Source organism: Puma concolor, chromosome B1, assembly GCF_028749965.1.
Source record: "Puma concolor isolate L17-30 chromosome B1, mPumCon1.1.hap2, whole genome shotgun sequence".
Classification (NCBI taxonomy): Eukaryota; Metazoa; Chordata; class Mammalia; order Carnivora; family Felidae; genus Puma; species Puma concolor.
The window spans coordinates 71127219-71148918 of record NC_141670.1 but is presented as its reverse complement, the minus strand read 5'-3'; the positions used below and the strand labels follow the sequence as shown (position 1 = coordinate 71148918).

Sequence of the window (21700 nt, the reverse complement as noted above, 5' to 3'; positions counted from 1 at the left end):
TCAATGTATAGGTTATTTTGTAAATGTTCTCTTTGATTCCTAATGGAAAGCCTGACATGTGTTCTATGTCTAGGGCTTTACTGATGGAGACCTATTAAAAATTCAGTTTGGAGGTGCAAACGTCTCTGGATTTCAGATAGTGGACTATGATGATTCCCTGGTATCTAAATTTATAGAAAGATGGTCAACGCTGGAAGAAAAAGAATACCCTGGAGCACACACGACTACAATTAAGGTATGTATCTACCTACCAATATGTACATCTACCTCTGTGTCTATGTATTTATATATCTGTATCTGTATCTGTCTGTCTATATCTAACTGCTAGCAAGTAGCCTGTTCTCTGCAACACTCTAGGAAGATAAAAATCTGTTTGTTCTAGTACTTATAAAAAATGCAATGCTTCATGCAACCAAACAGAGAATCTTTGAATTCTAAATGCAGTGCACTGTTCTGTTGGGAGCACTACCCAGATTCGTCTTTTATTCTCCCCATGGAGACTTTACTTGTTTATTCAGTGTATTTTATTATGTGTCCACCTGCATACATATATTTACCTCCAAATATTAAATGTCTCTGTTGTTGATAGGAAGGTTTGTTTGTTGTTGTTGTTGTTGTTGTTTTTTCTTTTTTGGTCACCTTATTGAGAGCAGAGACAAGAGTGGATCAAAGAAAGAGTAAGTGGAATGAGATGATCACATTCTTTATGCAACTAGATTTTTGAAAATTAAGAGCTTCAGAACATAATGCAAAGTATTTCAAAGGAATAATGATTTTGTTTGCTTGTTTGTATATTATTAAGCAGATTGTGCATCAACCAGTCAGGGACAGTATTATTTCATTTACTCTCACAGTTATGTTTATACATCAGAGAGAGGTTTTCTTGTTGTTTTCTGCACATAATGGAAAAAAAAAAAAACAGATATGGATGTTTGGCTTTAAATTTGGGTCTGGCTGTGAGACTGGTCCTACGTAAGGATTGAAGTTCTCTACTTTGGGGTATATAAATGGATCCTGTTAATTTTAAGTTAAATTCCAGACAGCATCTCATAGAATGTTAAAGAATAACCCAGAGTTCATTTTCTTTTTCTCAAAACTGTGAGGCTTCTTGTTTAGTGACTTTGACTCATACTCCACATTCACACTGCTTATAACAATATTGTGGGCTTGTGGGAGTGCCGTCATGTAGCAAGGCTGATGAGAAGGAAAATGGACACCTAGTCTTTTCGTTGATGTCAGGGTACATCTACACCTGTGCTCAGTAGAAGTCTGACTGCTGACCCTTGTTCTGTGGAATTGCAGGTTTCTACCCATTCCAAGATGGTGCCTTTTTATCTGTCAGATAAACATTGCACGTGGCATTCATCCCCAAATAGAACTAACATGCTCCTTTTGAATACTCTGGTAGTCATCATGTTCCTCCACTGCTGCCTATCGTGAGGAGGATGAGAGCAAAATGAGATGATTATTGTCCCAAGGAAGTTGTATCATTATGGAAGTTCATGGGTCATGCATCAAAATACAAGGCAAACTTGGGGTATGAGACATCTTTGGCAATGCATTCTATTAACAATCTTGCCAGATTCTAGCTCCAGATTTTGCTCTGTTGGAAGCTTGCTCCCTTCCTGCTGTAGCATTTCCCCCTGTAGTGCCTTTCTTTCAGCTGCTTCTGCCAAGTTTCAGAGAGATCGTGATGGCCCTTCGGTGTGCAAACAGCATACATAGGGTTATAAGTTTAAAAAAATGTAGGTTCTGATTCAGTGTTTGACCCCAGTTAAAGATTCAACACTATTTACAAAGACAGCACAGCTTTGGAAACAAAGGCTTCCATAGGAGACACATTTTTTACAGCCTTTGAAGCTTGATAAAAATTAGTCTGTGCAACCAAATGGCTTTGGGTAGGAGTTCATCTCAACACAGACATATTGCTCATTTACTAAAGCACCAGGGACTGAATTAAAGAAAAAAAAAAAAAAAAAGCTCTTTGATAATCTGTAATCTAATGGAGGAGACTAACATGTCAATAAGCAAATACGATAAAGGATGATGCATATAAAATACGCCATCTCCCTGCATATGATTAGGACAATATGGGGGAAGGGATGTGAAGGAGGGCTCTCCGAAGATGGGGCATCTGAGCAGGGACGTGCCTGGAGAAAAGGGTGTGCCTGTGTGAAGGAGCCTGTACACAGACTCAGAAGTGACCCAAGGGCATGACTGAGTCAGGAAACTGTACTTGTTTGTTTCTTTGTTTGTTTGTTTTTCCACTGTAGGAATTTAAGATATTTGGATTGGGTGGGAGAGGGACATAACTGTGGGAGTTGTCAAGAGATAAGCCTCTTCAACTGTCAACAGACGTAAAAGGTAGGGATTAGAAAACAGGGCTTTCAAGATTTTTTCTGCTTCCATGGGCAGAAGAAAGGAAGAAAGGCAATATAGGGCATGATATAGCATTTTCTAATACAAACAAGTAGCATATTTTCAATATATGATCTGTTTAAGGAAGGAGAGTAAAAATATTTCCCAATGAGATTATTTATTTTTATGTTGTCTTTGGGTCATTGTACCAGGTACATTGCCTGATCACTTAAATCACATTTTATTATTACTACAATAAAAATTTAAATTATAGATATAAAAATCTGCAAAAATGCAATTCATTACATAAAATTCTCACTATGGCTAGGCTTTAGAAATAATATTGCAAATTATAAGAGTATTAAGTAAATCATTGTTTTAAAGTCTTAGTCTTCTCCAAAAGTTAATGAAACTTCCATAGTTTCTTAATTAAAATCATTCTTATTTGATGAATAAAAGTAAAATATAAATGTTTCAATATCAACACATGTCAATAACTATGAAATATAAATTACAAATGTTAAATTTCTTCATTCTTATATTCTGTACAAAAAATAACTCTAGAGTCATGGCACTGAGATTTTAAATCTGGCTCACCAATTCACTAATTTCAGGCAACACTCATTCATTCATTTATTCATTTATCAATTCGTTTATCCACTCAATACTTATTTATTGAGTTTTTACTCTGCAGACTGGCACTGTTCTAGGTGTCAGAGAAATGACAAAGTTCTAGTCTTTGGGGATTTATAGTCTTCAGACTAGAAACTAGCAATTGCCTTTTAGCAAGGATGGAAATTGTCTTAATGACATCCCAAAGTCAATATATTCTAAACTAAACTTTTGATTTCCCACTGCTGCTCCCTCTTCAGCACCTGCAAACTTCCTTCAACAATCTTTCTACCTCATGTGATGACACCTCCATGTTTTCAGTTGTTACTTGACCAAGAACTTGGAAATGGCCTTGACTCCTCTCTTTTCCCTGCAGTCCACATCCAATCGTTCAGGAAATCCTATAGGCTCTGCTGTACTTCTTAACCCCTCTTCTGTAACCACCCTAAACCAATCACCATCGTCTCTCTGCGAGGATTATTGCAATGGTCTCCTAGACTGGTTTCCCTGATTCCACATTTGCCCTTATCTTTCATGTTTGTGGTCCTTTTAAAACATAAATTAACATTATCACTGTGCTGCTTTAAGCCCTCCAATAGCCCTCTGTTTCACATGGGGTAAAAGCCAAAGTTATCTCTTTGAGGCCCTAAATACTCTGTCTCCCAGTCACAAGTGACTCATCTCTTGGCATTCTCCCCCTTGCTCATGCAGCCTCAGCTACATTAGCCTTTTTGGTGTTTCTTAAGCACGGAAGGCACTTAGGGTCTTTGTGCTGGCTATTTCCTCTTCTGGACTGTTCTCCCCTAAATATCTGCATGGCTAAGCCTACGTCACTCTTCAGATCTTTGTTCAAATGCTATCTTCTCAAGGAAGGAAGTGGCAGGCTTTCTCTTTAAAATTGCAATCTCGGGGCACCTGGGTGGCTCAGTCAGTTAAGCATCATACTCTTAATTTCAGCTCAGGTCATGATCTCACAATCATAAGATAGAGCACCACATCAGGCTCCCTGTTGAGCATGGAAACTGCTTGGGATTCTCTCTCTCTCTCTGCCGCTCCCCTACTCATCTCCCTCTCTCTCTCAAAAATAAATAAATAAACATTTAAGAAATAAATAAGTAAAACTGCAATCTCTTCATCCATCAGGGTATGTCCATTGCTAGCTTTCCCTGCTCTAGTTTTTGTCATGATTACCTTCTAGTATACTGCTTTCATAATTAATATATTCATTACATTGTTCATTGTCTGTCTACTCCAACTTGAAAGTAAGTGCCACGGGGGCAGGGATTTCTTTGTTGTTTGTTTACTGATATATTCCAAGCTCCTAGAATGAGGCCTGGCACATAGCTGCTATTTAATAAAGGCTTTAGAGGAAATCAAAGATACTGTAGTAGTACCCATAATAAGCTGGTCTACTCCAAGGTCTGAAGTGAGAAAAGGCTTTTTTGAGGAAGCAGTAGTGAATTCAAAACTTGAAAGGATGGTAGGGATTAAGAGAGAAAGGACAGTGGCTCCCCACAGAGAAATAGAATATGTAAGGTTCCGGGGCACAGAAAATGTAAATATTTCCATAAGGCCAGAGTCTGGACAGAGGTGTTTTGAGGGAATTCAGACAAATACTTCTTTTGAAATATGTGTTAGCCAGGGGTGCCTGAGTGGCTCAGTCGGTTGAGCGTCCTACTTCAGCTCATGTCATGATCTCACAGTTCGTGGGTTCAAGCCCTGTATTAGGGTCTGTGCTGACAGTGCAGAGCTTTCTTGGAATTCTCTCTCTCTCTCTCTCTCTCTCTCTCTCTCTCTCTTTCTCTCCCTCTCTCTGCCCCTCCCCCACTCATACTTTCTCTCTTTCTCAAAATAAATAAATAAACTTAAAAAATAAAAGAGAAATATGTATGATCTAGATTTTGTGTGCCCTGTAGATTTACGAAGGAATTTTTTATCCTATTCAGAGAGCAATAGGGAACAACCAGAGGAGAATGAATATCATGTTTTGATACAAGAAGATTACTGACTACACTACCTGGGTGACAACAGGTTGTAGCCTGTGTATGTGATGGTCCGGTAAGCTTTTAGGAAGATATCACAATCCAGGGAATTCTGAAATGTGGTCATAGCATAAAGATGGAGGGAAATCAATGGACTTGTTACAGTTGGCAATTCTTTCAGATCTTCTTATTTGCAAAATAAATGATTATTGCAAGACTCATGATGATTCTTCTATTATATAGGAATATAAATTCAGTTGAGAGATATTTGTGGGTTAAAAACAAGACTCTGAAAGGCAGTCTGTATCTTTGGTATCTTACTGGCCCCAAATCTCATACACTAGTTTGCACACAGTAGACACATAGATATTTATTGAAATGAAGACTAATGAAATGAAAAATATAAATTCTGAAAATAACAAATCACTAAGAAAGGAAAAAAAGTAGTTATCGTTGTTATGAAATTTGGTTAAAATTTCTGCTCTGGCATTTGTTATGTCCCTTATTCAGCCCTGGCAGAAAAGTAGTGTTACTTTATTGGTGAAATGTAGAATGACTGTAGTCATCAGACATGAAGCTTCTCGATTTAAATGGGACAATTCAAGTGAGCATTTTGCTTTCCATAAAAAACGTTCCAGAAGAGGCAGATAATGAAGATGATTTGCCACTATCTCAAAAATAATTTATAAATACTTCTATTTTTAGATAGGTTTTCAGTATTTTCAGTGTCTTCAACAACTTGCCAGATTACAACTACCCATTCTATCTTGTCGCATCGACAATTTGAACCTTAGTTCAATTTTTGTGTCCGTAATGTTCTGCTGATGTTAAGGAATTCAACAATAATACGTGACTGACATTTTTGTGGCACTTTAAATAATGACTTTCCCACCAGAATCTCATTTTCCTCAGGAAACAACTGAAAGCACAGACCCAAACTTTTTTTTTTTTTTTTTTTTTTTTATTTTTGGGACAGAGAGAGACAGAGCATGAACGGGGGAGGGGCAGAGAGAGAGGGAGACACAGAATCGGAAACAGGCTCCAGGCTCCGAGCCATCAGCCCAGAGCCCGACGCGGGGCTCGAACCCATGGACCGCGAGATCGTGACCTGGCTGAAGTCGGACGCTTAACCGACTGCGCCACCCAGGCGCCCCCAGACCCAAACTTTTTTAATTGCTGTCCTAAGAGAGTGACTAGGCCTGTCTGAAAATAGCATCATCTTTTTCAGTTTTGTAATTAGCACCGTGCATTATATAGTACCCTGGTGACTTAATAGAATTAATTCTGCTTCTTGAACATTTTACCTGACCAAAGCCACTGCTAACACGTCGGTGTCCCCTACTGCTACTATTATTTTGCCACACAACGTCCTAGAGGTTTGACATGTTTAGTTCCTTATATTGTAGGTTTAATTGATTGATTTTTTTTTTGTCTTTTTATTTTATTTTAGTCATTTAGTTTTTAATATAATTTATTGTCAAGTTAGCTAACATACAGCGTATACACTGTGCTCTTGGTTTTGGGGGTGGATTCCCGTGATTCATCACTTACATAACAACACCCAGTGCTCATCCCAGCTAGTGCCTCCTCAATGCCCATCACCCATTTTCCCCTCTCCACCGTCCTCCCATGGACCCTCAGCTTGTTCTCTGTATTTAGGAGTCTCTTATGGTTTGCCTCCCTCTCTGTTTGAAACTATTTTTTCCCCTTCTTTTCCCCCATGGTCTTCTGTTAATGTTTACAGCAGTGCTTTCAACAATAGCCAAATTATGGAAAGAGCCTAAATGTCCATCAACTGATGAATGGATAAAGAAGATGTGATACACACACACACACACACACACACACACACACACACACACACAATGGAATGTATGCAATTGGCAAAGAGAAAGAACGAAATCATGCCATTTGCAGCAATCTGGATGAAACTGGAAGGTATTATGCTGAGTGAAATAAGTCAGTCAGAGGACAGATGTTATATGTTTTCACTCATATGTGGATCTTGAGAGACTTAATTAACAGAAGACCATGGGGGAAGGGAAGAGGGGAAATATAGTTACAATTAGAGAGGGAGGGAGGCAAACACAAGAGACTCTTAAATACAGAGAACAAACTGAGGGTGGATGTGGGGGTGGGGGAGAGGGGAAAATGGGTGATGGGCATTGAGGAGGGCACTTGGGATGAGTAGTGGATGTTGTATGTAAGCCAATTTGACAATAAATTATATTTTAAAAAGTTTCTCAAGTTCCACATATGAGTGAAAACATATGATATCTGTCTTTCTCTGACTGACGTATTTCACTTAACCATAATACCCTCCAGTTCCATCCACGTTGTTGCAAGTGGCAGGATTTCATTCTTTCTCATTTCCAAGTAGTATTCCATTGTGTGTGTGTGTGTGTGTGTGTGTGTGTGTGTGTGTGTGTGTGTGTATCTCACATCTTCTTTATCCATTCATCAGATGCTGGACATTTGGGCTCTTTCCATAATTTGGCTATTGTTGAAAGCACTGCTATAAACATTGGGGTACATGTGCCGCTATGAATCAGCACTCCTATATCCTTTGGATAAATTCCTAGTAGTGCTATTGCTGGGTCGTAGGGTAGTTCTATTTTTAATTTTTTAAGGAACCTCCACACTTTTCCAGAGGGGCTGCACCAGTTTGCATTTCCACCAACAGTGCAAGAGGGTTCCCATTTCTCCACATCCTCGCCAGCATCTGTCGTTTCCTGAGTTCTTAATTTTAGCCACTCTGACCAGTGTGAGGTAGTATCTCAGTGTGGTTTTGATTTGTATTTCCCTGATGAGGAGTGATGATGAGCATCTTTTCACGTTAGCCATGTTCAGTTAGCCATTTGAGTTGTCTTCTTTGGAAAAGTATCTATTCATGTCTTCTGCCCATTTCTTCACTGGATTATTTGTTTTTCAGGTGTTGAGTGTGGTAAGTTCTTTATAGATTTTGGATACTAACCCTTTATCTGATATGTCATTTGCAAATATCTTCTCACATTCTGTCGTTTACCTTTTAGTTCTGTTGATTGTTTCCTTTGCAGTGCAGAAGCTTTTTATCTTGATGAGGTCCCAATAGTTCATTTTTGCTTTTATTTCCCCTGCTTTCAGAGATGTGTCAAGCAAGAAATTGCTGCAGCTGAGGTCAAAGAGGTTGTTGGCTGTTTTCTCCCCAAGGTTTTGATGGTTTCCTTTCTCACATTTAGGTCTTTCACCCATTTTGAGTTTATTTTTGGGTGTTGTGTAAGAAAGTTGTCCAGTTTTATTCTTCTGCATGTTGCTATCCAGAGACTGTTTTTTTGTTTGTTTGTTTGTTTTAGTTTTTGCTGTTTTTTTTTTTTTTTTTCCATAGAATACTTTCCTGCTTTGTCAAAGATTAGTTGGCTATACATGTCTGGGTCCAATTCTGTGTTCTCTATTCTATTCCATTGGTCTCTGTGTCTGTTTTTGCCAATACTATACTGTCTTGATCATTACAGCTTTGTAGTAGAGGCTAAAGTCTGGGATTGTGCTGCGTCCCACTTTGGTTTCCTTATTCAACATTACTTTGGCTATTTAGTGTCTTTTGTGGTTCCATACAAATTATAGGATTGTTTGTTCTAGCTTTGAGAAGAATGCCGTTGCAATTTCGATTGAGATTGCATTGAATGTGTAGATTGCTTTGGGTAGTATTGACATTTTAACAATATCTCTTCTTCCAATCCATGAGCATGGAATGTTTTTCAATTTCTTTGTGTCTTCTCCAATTTCCTTCATAAGTTTTCTATAGTTTTCAGCATACAGTTCTTTTACATCTTTGGTTAGGTTTATTCCTAAGTATTTTATAGTTCCCGGTGCAATTGTAAATAGCATCGATTTCTTGATTTTTCTTTCTGTTGCTTCATTATTGGTATATAGAAATGCAACCCATTTCTGTATATTGATTTTATGTCCTGTGACTTTGCTGAATTCATGTGCCATTTCTAGCAGCTTTTTGGTGGTCTTTTGGGTTCTCCATGTAGATTATCATGTCATCTATGAAAAGTGAAAGTTTGACTTCTTTGCCAATTTGGATGCCTTTTATTTCATTTTGTTGTCTGATTGCTGAGGCTAGGACTTCCCCAAAGCCAGCAGAAGAGAATTAATAAAGATTAGGGCAGAAATAAACAATATAGAATCCAAAACAAAAAACAAAAAAAACAACAGTTGAACAGAGCAATGAATCTTAAAGCTGTTTTTTCTGAAAAAATAAATAAAATTGATAACCCCCTAGCCAGACTTCTCAAAAAGAAAAGAGAAAGAACCCAAATAGATAAAATCATAAGTGAAAGAGGAGAGATCACAACCCACACAACAGAAATACAAACAATTATTAGAGAATACTATGAAAAATTGTATGCCAACAAACTGGACAACCTGGAAGAAATGGACAAATTCCTAGACACCCACACACTGCCAAAACTCAAACAGAAAGAAATAGAAAATTTGAACAGACCCATAACCAGCAAAGAAATTGAGTCAGTTATCAAAAATCTCCCAACAAATAAGAGTCCTGGGCCAGATGGCCTCCCAGGGGAATTCTACCAGACATTTAAAGCAGAGTTAATACCAATCTTCCTCAAGCTGTTCCAAAAAATAGAAACGGAAGGAAAGCTTCCAGACTCATTCTATGAAGCCAGTATTACCTTGATTCCCAAACCAGTCAGAGACCCCACTAAAAAGCAGAATTACAGGCCAATATCACTGATGAACATGGATGCAGAAATTCTCAACAAGATACTAGCAAGTTGAATTCAACAGTATATTAAAAGAATTATTCACCATGATCAAGTGGGACTCATTCCTGGGCTGCACGGCTGGTTCAGTATTTGCAAATCAATCAATGTGATACATCACATTAATAGAAGAAGGGACAAGAACCATATGATCCTGTCAATAGATGCAGAAAAAGGATTTGACAAAATACAGCACCTTTTTTAATAAAAACCCTCAATAAATTTGGGATAGAAGGACATACCTTCACATCATAAAAGCCATATATGAAAAGCCTACAGTTAATATCATCCTCAGTGGAGAAAAACTGAGAGCTTGCTGAGATCAGGAACACAATAGGGATATCTACTCTCACCACTATTGATTAATTGATTTTTAAAATTTATTAATTTACTTTAATTTTTGAGAGAGACAGAGACAGTGTGAGCGGGGGAGGAGTGGAGGAAGAGAGAGAGAATCCTAAGCAGGCTCTGTGCTATCAGCACAGAACCCAATTTGGATCTGGAACTCAGGAAGCCATGACATCATGGCCTGAGGCAAAACAAGAGCCAGAGGTTTAACTGATTGAACCATCCAGGCACCACTTTATAATCTGTGGTTTAAAAAGTGTGTATATGGCTGAAATAAGCCCTTAAATTAAAATTTTGATATGGATATTTTATAAAAAGTGATTGAAAAATAGTGCATTGCACTATTCAAATGTATATTATGGCATTAAATCATATTACTTTGTAAATGTGTATTACAGAATTAAAAAGGCACTACTACTATATAATAATAAGTCTCAATATCTGGCTTCATCTCATTTCCACATTCCTTCATCTATAAAGGGAATAAATTTAGGTGATCTCAGCTCAGATTCCTCTAATGCCATGATTATGTGAAGTGCCGATTAGGCATTCAGTAAAACATACATGAACAGTTCTAATTTTTGCTGAATCTGTGACACCTCAAATGGTTCCTTTGTCTCTCAAAAATTGTAGTGACTTGCAAGCAGTCATCTCCGAACTCCAGAAATTGAAATCAAATCCTAAATAACCTTGGAACATATCTGTTTTCTTCTTACTGGATTATAAAAGATAAGGAACTTTCAAGCTGTTAGAAGATTCCTAGAAAGTGGGGAGACTCAGGGAGGAATTTATGCAACCAACAAAGTAAGAGATCTGCCTCTTAGTCTCTTCCAACTGGTGGGTGATTCAAAACCAGCTTTTTTTCCATCTTGATGAACCTAATTAGTTTTATCTGAAAATTTGGGTTCTTAAGTGAATGCAAAGTTTTAGAAGATTAAAAGTATTGGTCGTTAAGCAAGACTTTCAGTCAGAGTCAGTAGCCCAACTGGATAATTTAGGTAAAAAATATGTAGTTTTTTAATGTGTTCCTTTCACATGAAAAATCTTCCTTCATGGTGGACTAAAAATTATTTTTATTATTCAGGAAGAATAATAAAGGATGTTAATTTTGATTTCTTACCAATGGAGTTGGCTTTTTCACCCGTGGAAATGTGATACAGCCAGTGTGCTTACTAAAGATGTTGATTATTTTTAAATTTTGTAATTAAAGATTTAACTTTTTTAGAGCAGTTTAAGGTTCACACTAAAATTGAGCAGAAAATGCTGAGAATTTCCATATACCTCTGCCCCCAGACCTGCATAGCCAACTCCAATATCAAGTTCACTCACCAGAGTGATTCATTTGTTAGAATTGATGACCCTGTTTTGATATATCATAGTTGCCCATAGTCCATAGTTTACATTATGGTTCATCTTAGTGTGTACATTCTGTGGGTTGGCACAAATGTGTAATAACATGCTTCCATCATTATAGTTTCATAGTGAATATTTTCACTGCTCTGAAAATCTTCTGTGCTCTACCTATTTATCTCTCCTCCCACTCCTGGCAAACACTGATCTTTCACTGTCTCCATAGTTTTGCCTTTTCTAGAATGTCATATAGTTGGATTCATACAGTATACTGCCTTTTTAGATTGGCTTTTTTCACTTAGTAATGTACATCCAAGTTTCTTCCATGTCTTTTCATGGCTTGATAGCTCACTCATTTTTAGCACTGATAATATTCCATTGTCTGCATGTACCACAATTTATTCATCCAAACATTTACCGAAGGATATCCTGGTAGCTTCAAATTTTGGCAATTATGAATAAAGCTACCGTGAATATCTATGCGCTGGTTTTTGAGTGGAAATATGGTTTAGACTCATTTGGGTAAATACCAAGTAGTGCAATAGCTGGATCATATGGTAAGAGTATGTTTAGTTTTGTAAGAGACTGCTAAACTGTCTCCCAACGTGGCTGTACCATTTTGCGTTCTCACCAGAAACAAATGAGCATTCCTGCTGCTTCACTGATGCTGAGTTTCTGTGATGATATCATAACTTTATGCAGTAAAGTTTCAAAGGGCACGTGTTCAACAAGTTTTACACAGCCTTATCACAGACAGCTCCGGAAAAGTCCAGAGTGCAATTAAATTTGAAATTAATGCAAATGAATAAACTTAAGTTTATAATATATCTCCTAATACTGTTCATTTTTTTATGGCTCTAGGTGATTCTTGGTCATTGCCCAGAATATATAAACAAACAGATAGAAAGACTTTCTCAAGTTTTTCTTATAGGTTTACTTATTTTTCTTAGAGCTCATCATTTTTGACCATTTTGATAACTTTGTAAAATGAAGAAATTGAGAGGTATATTATAAAATTCTTTAGGGAAATATCATTTGGTGTATAATAACTTTAATCAAATAAGGGATGCCACTTAAAAATGAGTATATAAAATTTTTCATGCCATAAAACTTTTAATAGCCCAAAGTATGTTACACAAGACATTATTTTTATGGAAAATAATTGGTGTTAAGGAAATTTTTTAAATGGTAATTTGTTTGGACAATGAATGTTCTTCAGACAAAGCTAAACTGGGATTGTCACTGCCGGATTTCTCAGGGCTTTTAATACGCCAATGTGAGAATAATTTTCTGAACTTAATGAATCATAGACTCTTTTGTAGATTAGGATAGTGGTTTTCAAAACATCAAAACAAGCTAGTTTTATACCTGGACAGATAGTAATACAAGGAAAAAAGAAAGCAAACACACTGATTAATAACTTGTATTTTTTAGCACATTTTATAATTCACCTGGCTTCTCATTTCCTATAACTCTACTCATTTGATGTGGTGTTTGCCAAACAAGGGGACCCACTGTCCCAGTGTGCTTGGTACTGAGGAGTTTCCTGGGATTGCAGACTTTCTGCTTAAAATGGGGATGCTATCACCAAACCAGGCTGGTTGAGCACCGTCATTGCTCCAGAAACACAGAGATCTGAATTCAAACTCCACCTGCCTTATTTGTGACCCTGGGAAAAATATAACATGTTAACTTGAAATCTTCATCTCTAAAACTGAAATAAAAATATTTGTTGCATCGACTTTTTAAAAAGGACTTGCTAGGAAACCACTCAGCTCAGGTTTGGCATGTAGAGAACTAGGTCGACATGAATTCTTTCTCCCTCATGAGCTTTTCCAATACTACTATGACATAAGAGAGACATTGCTTTCCTTATTTCATTGGCAAGAAACCTTGGACACTCTTACTTTTCTTAACTTGCCCAAGACAACTGAGTAGTAAATGATAAAATCAGGACTTAGGCTCTGTCTTCTGATGTTCCATTCAATGCTTTCTAAACTATATACAATCCAATTTCAAATGTCAAGGAAAATTTCAGAAATGACCATTCATAGCAAGGTTTCTAACACTTTCATTATACCTAAAGCCTAGTACTTTTTCTTGGAATAATTGTTTTGTTTGTTTTAGCACAGTGCAGATAACATGTTTAGGAGGAGGTGCTATCATAATAATGACCCATAAAATGTTATATTATAGCCTATTTATCCTTTTTGTATGTTCATTGAATTCTAAATGTACATAGAACTTCTTTTTATTCCCTCTTTTTCGACTGTCAGAAAACCGTTTTCTGGTCCCAGTGATTATGGTAATGTATTATTGAATAATGTCTGATGACTATTGGGCATAACAAACATGTTTAAAATGTGTATTTCATTTTATATTTGAAAAATAAGTCTCAATAAATCTAATTTAAAATGGAATAAAAAGTGCATTTGGAAAATGGACCATAAAAACGTTTCCCAGATTTCTTCTTTAAAGTGTGGATATGATGCAATTGTGATATGAGTGCTGCAAAACATAATGGCCCCCACTGAATTATAAATTTCCAACTCAGCTGAGGGATTTCACAGAACATAAACACCGGGGCAGAGATGATGCATTTGTTTTCAAGGAAGGAGATAGTTACATTGGCATCATGTTCCCTTCAAATTAATTTGCACCTAGTTTAGTGAATGGTAGAATAAAACTGAAATATCTAACAATCCAATCAAAAATATGAATATATTCGTTTAGAAAAATAAACGAGCCACATATGTGGCACATAAACAAAAAGGAACTCTGGAGACAGTGTCTGTTTATTTTCTCTCAGTCCAGAATTGTGTTTCTATGATTGTGACTTTTAATTAAGAATGACAATAGGCTGGAGACTTGATTAAATTTGGACATTTGAAAAAGGTTGAAAGGATTTTCTCTTCTTAGTATGCTCATGCTCTGAATCATAATTGTAACATGCTGCACAGACCTAAATGCTTTTAGTTCATTCAACCTAATATTATTTTTTAATGTAGTTCACCAACATCTATAGACCTCTAAAGCATTTAGCAGATGACTTTATAGATTTCTCATAGTAATGTGAGCAAGCTGACTCAAAGAAGATTTTGGCTTTTAACTATTATCGTAACTTTTTAGTAGACGTTGCAATACTTCTTTTTTTACACATCCAATTTATTCAATTTAGCTCTGTTTCCTATTCAGTGACCTAGACTTTATTTTAAGAATCACACTGTCAATGAACTAACTGATGTAGAAGAAGGCAAATTAATCATTTTTTTTTTCCTCTAGGAGAATAGAAACAAACATATATGTATGCCAGATAAATTCTGGTGTGTTATCTTATTTCTCCAGGTCTTTGCTTAAGTAGATATGATATAAAACAGTGCTTTGAGGGGCGCCTGGGTGGCGCAGTCGGTTAAGCGTCCGACTTCAGCCGGGTCACGATCTCGCGGTCCGTGAGTTCGAGCCCCGCGTCGGGCTCTGGGCTGATGGCTCAGAGCCTGGAGCCTGTTTCCGATTCTGTGTCTCCCTCTCTCTCTGCCCCTCCCCCGTTCATGCTCTGTCTCTCTCTGTCCCAAAAATAAATAAACGTTGAAAAAAAAATTAAAAAAAAAAAAAAAAAAAAAAACCAGTGCTTTGATATAATACAGGTTTTCTTAAAAGAGTCCATGAATATTCTAGAACACTTGGAAAAGAAATACAATAATATGTTTCCTATTATTATAATCATTTTGCTTATTTTTCTTTCCCTTATTTGTTGAAGGTATATTACTATTTTTTAATCGTTCTCATTTATCAATGAAGGGTTTTTAAAAAATTTAGTTGTAGTAATATTTTCACTAATTTTATAATTGACATTCATATTGTTATATAACCTTCATTAGTGTCACTTTTTAATGGCTGCATAATACTTTCTTAAGGCAGAAAGTATAGTATTAAACTTCCTCTACTGTCAGAAATTTAGGTGGATTCTAAATCTAGTTGGACCTCTTACATACTATATTTTGCTAATTCCTCACATGTACAGTTTGAAGAAAAAGGTTGCAGATTTTTGGAAAAAATGGTGATGGGTTTTATTTAGATCTGTATAGCTGATCAGATATTTGTAAGCAACTCAAGTACAAGCATCCAGAAGATCATCTAAATATGTAAAGGACTCACAGATAGGCCTGCAATGACATTGTTTAACAGGTATCACATGAGAAGAAATAAGTAAGAAAACCTAGAGGTAAATATGAATATCTTATTATAGTTTATAGCACTCAGTCACAGAGCACATGGCCTCCAAACCATTTTCTCTTTTTCTTCTTCCTACCAACTTTCCCATTAAATTTGGTTCATTTGTATGATCAAATGAAAACAATTCACCTAAACTAATTCACGCAAAGATTGAATGACTGATAACCTCACACTGCCATTTTCTCATTTAAAAAAATGGAGGCTCAAGAAATTTCTGGATGCATGAAGGCGATGATTCATATGACATAAACTATTTTTCATTTGCCTTATTGTAATATCTCTCATTTAAAAGGATAAATCAGACAGACATCTATCCACCATCAGACCAATTTATAACACTGTAATAGGTAGATTGCAGTTATCTGTTTATATAATCTTTTCACTGGACTGGAAGAGAATATAAGTCCTATAAAGAGTCCCAGGGTCCATGTCAAGATCTCTGAACCCCTTGCCTGAATTCTTTCCTTCCTTCTAAATCTTTACAATAGATGTCACAGAGAATGTGTGCTCTTGGCAGTTTTATGGTTGAAAGATAAAAGTTTTCTGTCTTATGGCTTCTATTTTTTCAGTGACATGTAAGGCAAGATGGATAGCTGTGGATATTAGAGAAGAGAAGGTATAAAATAATAATTTTGAGAGTGGAGGAACTAATTTACTAAAGAAGTGAGGGGGATTACTTGGAAATACTAAGTACCCATTTGGGACTTGTGGTCAAGAATTTTTGTATCTCAAATTCAGTATGATACTGTGTTTTTTACCCAGATTCACTATACTTTTGTTACTTACAGATTGAAAAATACTTAATAGCAGAAATTTCCTCAGCATTCATTAAAGCTGTTGTGTTAAAATATGGTTTATCATTAACAATAGTAGCGTGATACATTTGATAGATGGAGGTATATATACATGCATCAAGTAATACTGATCTAGCCACTGACAATGCTTAGCACAATTAATACCTTTTTTTTTTTTTTTCCATTTGGCCCCCAGATCCTGTAATAATACTACTGTCCTACTGGGATCTGAATACCATAAGTTTGGAACCAATCTTACCATAAACTGTTGAGGCATGAAGGGGACATAGAAATTATGAAATTTGGTGGTTCTATTTGATTACCATAATCACTGACGGGATCTTAAAAACAAACATTGCAAAGACTATTGCAGATCTATGGGGGCATCACTGAGGTAGAATTAGACACTTAAACTAATCAATATTCTTTCCCTATTGTCAAATGTACCTTTCGTTAGTGGTAGGATATTTATTTGTTAATTTGATCATTTCCTATATCCCCAAATCAGGCCATAGAGTGATGCTCTAAAAAGAAATTCGTTAGGAAAGAAAAGACACAATTTTGAAAGTTGTCACCTGAAATAACTGAGACGTTAACATAACGGGAGATACTTATGGTCAAGAACACACTCTATAGTCCCAATATTCCGTATTACCTCTATTAGATTCTTAGACTTCTAGATGCAGGAATGGTTTCTAAGTTCTTGGACTGTGAACTGGTTTTGTATGGTGGCCGGCTGCAGTCTAGATGGCCAGTGTGCAGTGAACCTTGGAGTTTTTTTCCCATTCTTATGAAGTGTGTGTGATGCTTTTCAGTATACTTCTGCTCTGACCTACGACGCTGTTCAAGTGATGACTGAAGCTTTCCGCAACCTACGGAAGCAGAGAATTGAAATCTCCCGAAGGGGAAACGCGGGAGACTGTCTGGCAAACCCAGCAGTCCCCTGGGGACAAGGCGTAGAAATAGAAAGGGCCCTCAAACAGGTTAGTCACTCAAAATGATTATGAATGTGAGTTAACAACGAACACTGTAGTTTTCTACTACATTAGTCTCCTTGTTATGTGTAATATAAAGTGAATAGTATTTCCTGACTGCACAAAGGTAGGTTGCAGAGTGAAAAACAACCTTATAAATGTAGTTTTCTCGACTGGAGCCCAGTGAGAGTAATCTGTACCCCGTTTGTATCTTTGCTTGAAGTAAATTGATAACTGTGATGCTTTCCCATTTCCTCATTAGGTTCAGGTTGAAGGTCTCTCAGGAAATATAAAGTTTGACCAGAATGGAAAAAGAATAAACTATACAATTAACATCATGGAACTCAAAACTAATGGGCCCCGGAAGGTAAATCATTAGGGATCTAAAGGCAGTTTTCTCTCTGTGAGGAGGTGAGTTAATTACCCATCACCTCTTCTTCCGAAGAGTCCTGGAAAAGTGTATTCACGTAGGTAGAGTTTAACTACTTCCAGAAACAGATGTATTTTAAAATGTTTTGTTTCCTAAATATAATCAATTCCTTTCTGGTAAGTAACACTGAAATGTAATCTTTAAACAACTGTGAATAGAACTCTTTATATGTATTTTTTTCTATCAAGGTATAAGAAGTTTAATGAGAAGAGAAAGAGCTATCGCTGACAGTTTATGGTTCAGAAGACAAAACATAGCTGGTGCAAATATGCGTTAACGTTTTAGCTCAACACCTTCCTTTTAACTGTTATGGATACAGTGTCATTGCTTGGATTTTATTTCTATTTCTATACGATCACTCCCAAACAGATTACCCTGGGAAAATATGAGAAGCGAACATGAAGAAACAAGCTGTTTTTAAGAATTGTTTTTGTTTCATTGTTTATATAAGCCCTATTTCTATCAGAGTCACATATATCAAAGACACATGTCTGTTTAGAAGAAGCCTAGTTAATGTAGATGTAATTTTGGATGCAGACATGAGTTTGAAATTATTAAATTCTTGGCTAATAGAAAGATCACTTATCCATGTGCCTTTCTGTAACCTTTTTCAGATTGGATACTGGAGTGAAGTAGACAAAATGGTTGTTACCCTTACTGAGCTCCCCTCTGGAAACGATACCTCTGGGCTCGAGAATAAGACTGTTGTTGTCACTACAATTTTGGTAATTAGCTACAGATGCCTATGCTTTACTTTAGTTTTTCTTATGGAAAACATCTGCCAACTAGAATTGCTGTTTGCATTTGAGGATAACTAATGCAGTGCTGCTTTGGCACCATTTTAATCACGTATAGCATATTTACTCTGTCAAAAGGACTACACAGGCATTAAGTAAAGCATTCAAAATATTTCCTATCCTCTTCAATACTGAAATTTAGCTTGACGGGTAATTCATACAGTGGTGCATCACTAAGTGTGAACGACTCGGGAAAGTCTTGAAGAGCGTTCCTTGTATTTCCTCAAGTGCTTTACCTTTCACTTCCCATGCAGTTGTGGGTATATTCTCTTTTTACATTTGTTACATGGTCTTAAAGATAAAGATAATCTCCCTTTTTTTAAACCCCCAAACTCAACACAGTCGTTAGCACAGAGCCAGTGCTGAATGAATGAGACAAAACTGAACTGAATCTTGAACATCTAGGCTTTGGATAGATGGAAGGAAGATGTAGATCCTCGTGACAAGCTGTTGGTGAAATGAAATGGAGGAAATGGGGTTCACTAATAGTACATGGTTTTATGACAAAACAGTTGTATTTTCTTTTATTAAGCAGTGATATAGTAAACTTGTGGGATCCATTATTCTGACAATAATGAGAAGAACAACATAGACAGGTTAATAAAATAAGAGATCTGGATAAAAACATTGGCATTTGGAAATATATTAATAAGGGTAAGGAAGCTAGACATTTGAGGGATTTTGCCTTAATCATGCCATTGAGAGGAACTGTATCCCTGAGCCCCCAAATATGCTTGGTGCCACTTTCCAGGGGAGGATATTGGGCTATTTTGAATCATTTTCATACCTCCTTTTCTTATGTTTACAGGGGGAAGCTGCTCTCTATCCTTGTAATATTATTCTAGGATAGAATATCTCATAGATGAAGTGAGACATGAAATGTCAGAGGGTGGCATCAGCACATGACCATGCCAGTGATTGTTTTAGTCTGTGCATCACTGACCATGAGCCTCATTTCCCCATGAACCTCACCCTTGAAGAAACAGTACACAGAGTTTTGGGTGAATGCTGTTTCTTGAGGACAGCATAACCTTAACATAAGAGCATGGTGGATCCAGAGTTGAATAAAACAGATGTTGAGCAGCATAATTCCCCTCTAAGCTCTAGGAGTTAACAAGCATGACAAGGGGACAAGCCAACAGTTTGTGCTTTTAGTTCTTATTTACTTTTGTATGGCTAGGTACAAACCATATTAATAAACTATAACGGTAGACGTTTGATAACCTTTTTCCAAAAGTATCACGCTTAAACATTTTTTGCTACTATTGTCCGCCATTTATATTCTATAATTTCTCTGGCTAACAGGTAATAATTAAACCACAAGACTTGATTCAGTGAGAGTAGTTACACAGCTATTTTTATCAATGAAAGCACTGTCTTTCCATATAGGAATCTCCATATGTTATGATGAAGAAAAATCATGAAATGCTTGAAGGCAATGAGCGTTATGAGGGCTACTGTGTTGACTTGGCTGCAGAAATCGCCAAACATTGTGGGTTCAAGTACAAGTTGACAATTGTTGGGGATGGCAAGTATGGGGCCAGGGATGCTGACACGAAAATTTGGAATGGGATGGTTGGAGAACTTGTATATGGGGTAAGTATAGCTCTTCTCCCAAATAAAGTCATTCAAGTGAACTTTTGTTGACAGAATGCCTCCCTTCCCTGCAAAGTGCCTATATCTGAGGTTGTTGGTTTCCCACATCACTTAAGAATATTATTCTATTTCCTTGTGAACATCTGAAGATTAAGGATGAAGTCAGAAGCACACACGCACACTAAATGTGATAGGCCTTCTATCTGTCTTGAGGCCTATGGGCCATATGTATTGTTCAGAGGCAGCAAAGGCATAGACGCGGTGTAGGGATGTAATTATAAAAATCAAGTCAGATGGGTGTACTGTGTATTTATAAAAAGGAGGGATATTTGGAGAACAGATTGGTTTTTTGTTTGTTTGCTTATTCTTTACTGGGACATTACCAGGGAAATAATTATTGACATTTCCCTTATTTCCTTTCCTTCCCTTTTGATCCAATACTGTAAGCATGATTCCTTTTTGACCATGACTCCAGGTACTATTACTTTCATTTGTTTCCCTTACAGAAAGCTGACATTGCAATTGCTCCATTAACTATTACCCTTGTGAGAGAAGAGGTGATTGACTTCTCAAAGCCCTTTATGAGCCTCGGGATATCTATCATGATCAAGAAGCCTCAGAAGTCCAAACCAGGAGTGTTTTCATTTCTTGATCCTTTAGCCTATGAGATCTGGATGTGCATTGTTTTTGCCTACATTGGGGTCAGTGTAGTTTTATTCCTGGTCAGCAGATTTAGCCCCTACGAGTGGCACACTGAGGAGTTTGAAGATGGAAGAGAAACACAAAGTAGTGAATCAACTAATGAATTTGGGATTTTTAATAGTCTCTGGTTTTCCTTGGGTGCCTTTATGCAGCAAGGATGCGATATTTCGCCAAGGTTGGTCACTCACCTGCTTCAACTTTGTGCATTTTAGGTCTCAAGTGGATATTCATGGTGTTTATGAATTCACTTAAAGAAGTAAACAGCTGCCAACTACCTGTCCAAGCAGTTTGAGACTCTTAAGGACAGGCTTTTACCATCGGCATAAGCCTGTGAAATATTTGAGCAATGTTCTTTGAATGTTGAGCATATATTTCCTGGTGAAATTATACACACCATGGAGAGGCTATAAAATGCATAAGGTTCCTATCATTCCATGCCTTCTTGGAGGGGTACCGTGTTTTTGCTGCATATTCTCATTTTACAGTCATCTGTGTGTTGATCCACAGACCTGTATATGGGAAAATGGGCAACATTACTTATTAACTACAAAAACAAAAACTTGTTTTCAAAACTTCATTGGCACACATCCCATCTCTTTTATTTTCCCATTATTAGCTCATGCAAATGGTATCATAAAGGTATTATAAAATTTGTTTTTTTTTTTTTTTAAAGATTAGGTCATTGGATGAAAGGGAATATACAATAACCTATTTCCCAAGTACATAGAAATACATGGCTGGGTAATAATGATGATTGA

General features: G+C 36.7%; 1 protein-coding gene across 5 annotated transcripts in view; it reads left to right on the top strand.

Moving 5' to 3' along the window:
- The window catches only part of GRIA2 (glutamate ionotropic receptor AMPA type subunit 2), a 161207-nt gene that overhangs the window by 107384 nt on the left and 32123 nt on the right, over nucleotides 1-21700 (top strand). For all 5 annotated transcript variants that reach the window (XR_015250163.1, XM_025921728.2, XM_025921726.2 and 2 more), the window contains exons 6-11: nucleotides 74-235; nucleotides 17259-17426; nucleotides 17680-17784; nucleotides 18462-18572; nucleotides 20034-20240; nucleotides 20747-21117. Coding sequence is in view for 4 of the 5 variants with exons in the window: in XM_025921728.2 (XP_025777513.1) it covers nucleotides 74-235; nucleotides 17259-17426; nucleotides 17680-17784; nucleotides 18462-18572; nucleotides 20034-20240; nucleotides 20747-21117 (1124 nt within the window). In the remaining variant the exon portion in view is untranslated. The remainder of the gene's footprint in view (nucleotides 1-73; nucleotides 236-17258; nucleotides 17427-17679; nucleotides 17785-18461; nucleotides 18573-20033; nucleotides 20241-20746; nucleotides 21118-21700) is intronic.